This window comes from Nicotiana attenuata, chromosome 10 (assembly GCF_001879085.1).
Source record: "Nicotiana attenuata strain UT chromosome 10, NIATTr2, whole genome shotgun sequence".
In the NCBI taxonomy this organism is placed as follows: Eukaryota; Viridiplantae; Streptophyta; class Magnoliopsida; order Solanales; family Solanaceae; genus Nicotiana; species Nicotiana attenuata.
Window position 1 is genome coordinate 41,280,021 of NC_031998.1, and position 8,122 is coordinate 41,288,142.

At 34.3% G+C, this 8,122-nt stretch overlaps 1 protein-coding gene across 1 annotated transcript; it reads right to left on the reverse strand.

The window, feature by feature from the left end:
* Positions 376-1,264, reverse strand: LOC109233369 (40S ribosomal protein S16-like). Its single transcript, XM_019399221.1, has one exon. The coding sequence runs from the start codon at positions 1,146-1,148 to the stop codon at positions 702-704; it is 447 nt and encodes a 148-aa protein (XP_019254766.1). The 5' UTR covers positions 1,149-1,264; the 3' UTR covers positions 376-701.

An 8,122-nucleotide genomic window follows, 5' to 3' on the forward strand; every position in this document is an offset into this window, starting at 1 on the left:
TCGGTTCTAAAGTGAAGCACCTTTGATCTAAATTTCTGTTAATAATGCTCCCATATTCTCAACAAAGAATTTTAATCACAAGACTGGAGTGTGATCAACTAGTAAAATCAACTGCTAACCATTGAATATCCAGCCAGCCCAACAGACCAACAAACTTGCATAGAATCGAAGATAAGTCCACCAACATTTTGTTTGAATCGGAGTTTCCCCATTCAACGTAAGACACATCATAACACCATTAGAAAAATGTCTCTTTACACATTATAAGACCATTAGGAAAATGTCTATTTACACGTTACATTGGGTGTCATGACAATTAGGGGCAAACAGTCTAGTTCTCTCTGACATTTGAAGCATGACAACAAACAATCAATGCAAAAAAGATGAACTCAAATGTATTTCCACATACATCCGAGCATCACAGTGCCTCTTTAGCTTCCGCTGACACTGATTAAAAGAAACTAGGTATCAAACCATATAAAGAGCGCATACATAGCACTAGAAGACACAAAATAATTAAGAACAAAAGTTGTGAGGATATAAACTACAAATTCAAAAGCAAAATAGTAATAATAGCATTAATCCAAACATGCAAAACAACCAGTAAAGTTGTATCAAAAACCTTCCTCGAATGACCTTATAGATTATCCAAAGCCGCTAAATGCATTTGAAGACTGAAGAGAAATGAGAAATAATCGATATCAACGGTAAGACTTCTGGAACCTAGCACGAGCACCACGACCACCAAACTTTTTGGGCTCACAGCGCCTAGGATCAGCAACAAGCAAAGTCCTATCATAGCGAACAAGAATGTCCTTAATCTCCTTCTTCGATTGCTCGTCCACGTACTTCTGGTAGAAAGCAACAAGTGCCTTAGCAATGGACTGACGGATAGCGTAGATCTGAGATGTATGACCTCCACCCTTCACGCGGATACGCATGTCCACTCCGGCGAATCGGTGGCGGCCTAAAAGGAGAATTGGTTCGAAGGCTTTGTAGCGGAGGATTTCAGGTTGAACCAACTCGATGGGGACACCGTTGATTTTGATGAGACCTCGCCCACGCTTGCAGTGGGTCACTGCCACTGCTGTCTTCTTACGCCCGAAACATTGGACAGATTCCATAGGAGATGCGACTGCGGCTGCCATGATTCCTCTTCTTTGATCCTTTTTGGAGAAACCCTAACCCTAGAGCTACAATGGCATTGAGACGGGGACGGAGAGAGTGAATCAGGGAATTTAAGGGGGTTAGGGTTTTTGAACAAGCTGTAGGCTTTTGTTTGGGCCGCATCAGACTGTCCGGCAATTTGGGCTGGACCAGCAATATTTGTAAAAAAAGGGGATTTTTCCTTTTTCCCTTTCTATACAAAACTAGTATTTGTACTCGCGCGTTGCGCAGGAATACCGTAGACATAAAGGAAAATGAATTCGATTTTGCGGAGTTTGAACATTTATAGAAAAGTTTGATGGGTTCTACATCTTCCATTTGCATGTCTTTAAAGAGTTTTAAAGCTTCATCAAAATTTTCATTCAACACATAGCCATCAATAATTGCTGCCTAAGAAAAATATTTTTATCATTAAAGTCCACCTTCCCAGTTCAACCCTGAAACTTTTCGAATACATAATAATGCAGCTCTTTTTTATGGTACCGGTTCTTCTTAACATCTCGACACAAAGAAAGACCACAAATGCATCAAATTTTCAAACTTCAAGTTTGAAATCCTTAAAAAAAACCATAATTTATCATTCCAAATTTTGTCTTTACACCCTTATACCCTAAAATCACAACATTAAACGACGATATATTCAGGCGCGCGATGCCCTCACTTTACTATTTTTTAAATTTTGTGGCTGGCCTGGTCGCGTCTAGACGCGGATTTAGACGAGCCCAGTGCTGTAAATTTAACAATTAGCAAAGTGAGGTGCGCGATGCCCTCACTTCACTGTTTTTTTATTTTGTGGCTGGCCTGATCGCGTCTGCCTTCGCGTCTAGACGCGGTTTTAGACGAGCCCAGTGCTGGTCATTCCCTTCTTTTTTTTTGTTTTGAAATTTTGGAGGTGCTTACATATATGTATCCAATGCAGGACAAGAGAAAAGATGCTGTCAAAAAGGTGATTGCTGCTATGACTGTTGGGAAAGATGTTTCTTCACTCTTCACAGATGTTGTTAACTGCATGCAAACAGAGAATTTGGAGTTAAAGAAGCTTGTATCCTTATATCTTATCAATTATGCAAAAAGCCAGCCTGATCTTGCTATACTTGCCGTAAATACATTTGTGAAGGTATTTCCGTGATGAAACTCATCCTTAATCATTTGTCTTCGGTAAATGTTGTGGTTTTATTCTTCTCATTACCTACTGGTTGCTGATTTGTTCTTTATATGTTGATCTTCACATGTATAGCTACTACAATTAAAGCTTTAGCGTTCATCATTGGTCTAGACTTCTCAACTAATCTGAATCATTTACCTATGATTGAGAATAGGGAAGTGTTGATAAAACTTTATGTCTATCTTTTTAAGTTGTGTAATGCAATGAGTTTCGAGCGCTCATGATACTCCTTTACCCGGTCTTCAATGAGAATTGATATTGGAGGGGCTTTTCTATCTGATTTAATCCTTTTGTATGCCCTTCTTGCTTTTCCAGAGACCATAATATTTTTGCTCTTCAATTGAGTAGCTCCTATCTTTATCGGGAAAAGAATTTTAATTATTTCCTCTTCATTTGTTTGTTATATTGAGGTTAGTCACGCCTAGCAAGTGGACATAGTACACTAACATAGACATAGAACCAATGTGGGAGTATACCGGAGATCACTTCCTAAATACACATGACAATCACTCCATATTCTTAGGATTGAGGTGGTCTATGTCTGGCTTCAATTCCTTCAGAAGCTGCTGTCCACTTAAACGATCTCGTCTCTGCAATAAACAGCTTTCTGAAGCTAGTTGCGGACAACGATCTCATCGACTGTGTCAAAGACATTCTTTCTGTGCATTTTCTGATTAAACTTTATCCGAGCATTCTTTTTACTGTGTCCATATTCTGGCACGTTGTGTTCCTCCATTTTCTCAAATGAAACTGATATTCTTCTCAAGGGAATTTATCAACCATCACATCAATGTGGCGAGGTAAGTTATTTTTCTTGATTCGTACCGCACACAAATCATGCTTTGTGCTACTGTACTAAAAATAATGTTCTGAAATTAACATCAGGGACGTGAACCTTTCATCTCACATCAATAAGGTCTTTATATATATAACATCTGAAATAAACAACTTCAAATTATTGGTGTCTTACTTGATGAGGATGTTAGTGACAATAAGAAAATTAGTCTCCACATGAATATTAGAGTAGCCCTGTTGAGTGCACCATTCTACCCCAAATCTCACTGCTGTAGCTTTAGCTTGTGAGCTACTATTGGCTTGGATCGGGATCGAAAATGCGAAGATGAAATCACCACTGCTATCTCTAACAATGCACCCAATCCCAGCTTTCCTGCTAGTTCTAATAAAACTACCATCAGTGTTAAATTTTAATCCAACCAAGAGCTGGTTTGATCCATTGAACAGGAGTACATACGAAAGAAGGTTTGAGTTTGTCCACCAATATACTGTACTAAAGACAATGTTCTGAAATTAACATCAGGGACGTGAACCTTTCATCTCACATCAATAAAGTCTTTATATGTTAAGAGCTCGACATCCAAAATCAATGCTGGAATCTCACTTTGACAATTTGTCCAATCTTCTGACTGATGCCTCATATCTTCATTTAGAATACTTATCAATTCATCATCTTTAGAGTCCATGCTAATCTTCTTAGCATTGAGGTGGTCTATGTCTGACTTCAATTCCTTCAGAAGCTGCTGTCAACTTGAATGATCTCGTCTCTACAATAAACAGCTTTCTAAAGCTAGTTTGCGGACAACGATCTCATCGACTGTGTCAAAGACATTCTTTCTGTGCATTTTCTGATTAAACTTTATCCGAGCACTTTTTTTACTGTGTCCATATTCTGGCACGTTGTGTTCCTCCATTTTCTCAAATGAAATTGATATTCCTCTCAAGGGAATTTATCAACAATCACATCAATGTGGCGAGGTAACTTGTTTTTCTTGATTCGTACCGCACACGAATCATGCTTTGTGCTACTGTACTAAGGACAATGTTGTGAAATTAACATCAGGGACGTGAACCTTTCGTCTCATATGAAGGTTGAAAGCTACTATAACTTAGACAGGATATGAATAGAGCTGGAGGGGGACATTTATATTAAACTTGGACCCCTACCATTTATATTAAAACTTACAATGATAAGAGGGGACCATGGAAACCTTGCCTCGAGTACTACAAAAAACTTGACCCAGCAAACAGGAAAGGACATAGCCTATACAAAAAAACCTTTCCATCATATTAGTAACCTAACTAACAAAAAAATTACATTTTTCATATCTCCTCCTAAAGGAAGGAAACTGCCATTTGTCAAGTTGAATCAGCCCCTTTGCCTCTCTAGGAAGATTGTCTTGAGAGTGATATAAGGTCCTGTTTCTACTTGTAGAAGCAAATTTTGCCAACAGATCCGCAACTTGTATGAGAGTAAAATAAAGAGATAAAGTTAAAGAAGTTATTACATAGAAAATAAAAGTATGTTGTATATGTAACTTGAAATTACGACATACTTACCTTCATTGGTGATCCAGCTCTCAACTTCATCATCTAAATATAATAATAATTAGTGCGTAAAATTCGAAATTTAATATATGTGGAAGTTTTAATGCATTTGACCTATGTGAATACATTGATGAGTTATATGTGAATACCTTCAAAAACATCGTCATCTTCATTTGCATCGTGAATATATACGTTGGATTGCATATGGCCTTGATGAATAAATTATAATTTAATAAACTTGTATGTATGACTATGAGTTGTGGTTAATTCAAGGACATACCTGGTATATCAGCATCAATATTGTCATCTTCAAATTCTAAAATTGTTAGCCGTTTTCCAATTTCAAATTTAGCAAAAAGTATATTGCAAAACTGAATTTGAAATAAAAGGGATGCATTTAAAATAATAAAAATTGGATAAGTGTAACCAAAAAAAAAACTCATAAGTAAAATTGTAAAATAACAAACATGATGTACTTGAGAAAATAAAGAGACGCAAATAAATGGAAGATAATTAAAGTTGAGTTTTATAAATAATTTTGTTGCCCAAGTTTCGCATATAAATTATATGTTTATAAATTAAAAACTTCATTATTTATTTGGACATGTATACAGGGGCACCAAAAATTGATTTGCTCAAATTTTCAAAATAATTTAAATAATTTAAGCATAAATATTACCTTCAAATAATGGTATCTCATTTAAATCAGGTAGAAGTTGTTCTTCCTGCAAATTTGAACTCGACGAACCATATTGGAAATTATACTCTTGAATTGATATTGGATATTGTGCTTGAGAATAAGATGTCGAAACATGTCCAAAACTATTTATTGGGGTTCTAGTAAATCGAGGGAAATTTAGACGATTTGTTATGTCCGTTAATAGTTGTTTTGCTTTACCTTTTTGAGAAGTATTCCCTGTGATAATAGAATCAACGAATTCTGTAAACCATAAAATAAATACAAAATAACTAATTGCTAGAATTGTAAAAAGATATGAAAACTATGAAACAAATTTTTACAGGCAACACTTATTATGTAAACCATGTTAACACGTAACATTTCTTTTTAATTTCATGTTGGTGAAGATAAAGTTTAAGTTTATTGCAATAATGATGTTGAATAAATTATTTTGAATTAGTCATACTTTCAATGAAAATGTAAATCGCCTATCAAACAACATGTTAAATTAGAGGGCTAAAAAATGTTCATTTAAAAGTATTCTAAATATTAAGCCTAATCAACCAAAGAAATCTTTTTTTTTAAAATATAAACATCGCAAAAGAGAAGATAAATTGTTTAACAAAAATTTCAGTAGAACGACAAAAAGCAAAATTCATGAAAAATTATAATTTTATATTTATAAAAAAACACGTATTAATTATAATAAAATAAACAAAAGCAAAGATATGGTAAAAAATTAAGCTTTTAATTTATAAATTACTGTACTGGCGCATATGAGATAAAAGTAAATAGGTTAAAAAATTTAAAAAAAATATTATTCGTCAGAATAGAAACGCTGAATTTTAACTTCCTCAAATTTTCATTTAAGGTATAACAAAATTTACACAAATATTTACCTTGCAATAATGGCAACTCATTTAAATCCAGTAAAAGATGATCGCTTTGCAATTTTGAAGGCGAATAATCATATCGCAAATGTTGTTGTTGCGTAGAATTTGGGTACTGTTGTTGAGACTGAGATGATGAAACTCGATCACAGATCTTTTTGGCTCCACTACGTAATTGAGGGGAATTCAGACGATTTGTTATGTCCGTTAATGATTGTTCTGTTTTTCCTATTTCGAGAGCATTCCATCTGATAGTAGTAGAATGGATAACGTTTGTAAACCATAAAATTTAAAAAGAGGTAACTTTTATAACTGGAAATAGGTAAGAAAAGTATCAAAACAAAGATAATAAAATAATCTATGTATGTTTAAGGGGTAGTACATAAGATTTTATATGCTTATTAGAATACTGATTTTTCTCTAATTGCAACTGAGTAAAGCAGGTATAACAGCCACTAATAAAGACGATGAACCTGTATGTCTAATAATCAAAAGTAGCTACAATTACAAATGTTGTAAAATTTTAAAATTGCATAAGATGTATGGGATGGGTAAAAATATGAAAAATGATAAAACATATGACATAATATTTTTTAAATTTATTATTCAAACCGAAAGTTACCAAACCGAAAGGAGATACATAATGAAGTATACCAACTCCAAGAAAGACGATACATAATCTATATATGACAGTGCAAAACATACAGGTTTATGCAACTTAAGTGAAGTTATCCTAAAGATTTTATATGAAAAGCCAAAATGCTATATAGAGAAGTTGTATACCAAATACATACAAATCTGTAAGATAAAGGCAAAATTACGAAATATGAAGCCATTCTGCCGAACTTGAACGTAGAAGTATATAGACAACAACAGTCGCATATAAATTTTAGGAGTGAAGATATGCTGAACAATGTATAAGAAGCAGAATGGTACAACAGTTATTTTAAGTTATATCAACAATCAGTCGCATATAAGTTTTATATATACGAATCTTTACGCTATTTTATGAATGATGTTTATGAAGGATACAGAGAAGTAAAAGTTCCGAGGTCTGCAAAATCAGAATGGAAAGGGCTAGTAAGGCTATTAATGTAACAACTATAATTCTTGAATTTGCACATCCCAATTCAGATGCTACATCAGTGAAAAATATAAGTTTTATGAACAATCAATAAGAACCAAAATGCTACAAAAGTTATGCGTAAAGATAAAAAAATAGCCGAAACTTAGCAGGCTGCCACAAAACAGATGAACCTAGTACAAATAAATTTAAGAAGAGACCGAATTTACGTCAAATTATTTTAAGAACTGCAATATTACTCGTAATCTATATTATGTCAAAGTTTTCATACCGTTCGACGAAAATTTGGCTCGTTTCTGCTGCTGTATGCATATGCGATTTTTTCTTGCGATTTTTTTTTCTGGTTTTCCATGTCAAAAAGCCGTAAAAATAGAATTTTTTCCGACAAATTGTAGAGTCTTTCGCAATTCTATCAGAAATTATGTACGACTTCTTGGCAACCCCTCAGTCTGTTGATTCCGATGCTAAACTAACTTCTGATAGTGTAGGTCGAACTCGAAAATTTCTGAAGCAACCACAACAGGCTTGACTACAACAAATTTAGCAGAAAAAGTAATGTAAGCAAATGCAAAACCATGAAAGCAGGAGTACGACATACATGTTGGTATAAAATTGATTGACGTTGAGGCACGCTGGAGTTGAAATATTGGGGTGAGAAACTGAATTAGGTTTTTTGAAGTTGAAGGTCTTCTCTACTACTTTAAAGTCAGGCGCAGCTACCTTAAGAAATAACTATAACGTTTTAAGAAGAAAAAGAAAGAAAAAATATATTAAAAAAAAATAACAATTCGCAA

Excerpts from the sequence above, each read along its gene's own strand:
- LOC109233369 (XM_019399221.1), bottom strand. The coding sequence starts at position 1,148 with ATGGCAGCCGCAGTCGCATCTCCTATGGAATCTGTCCAATGTTTCGGG.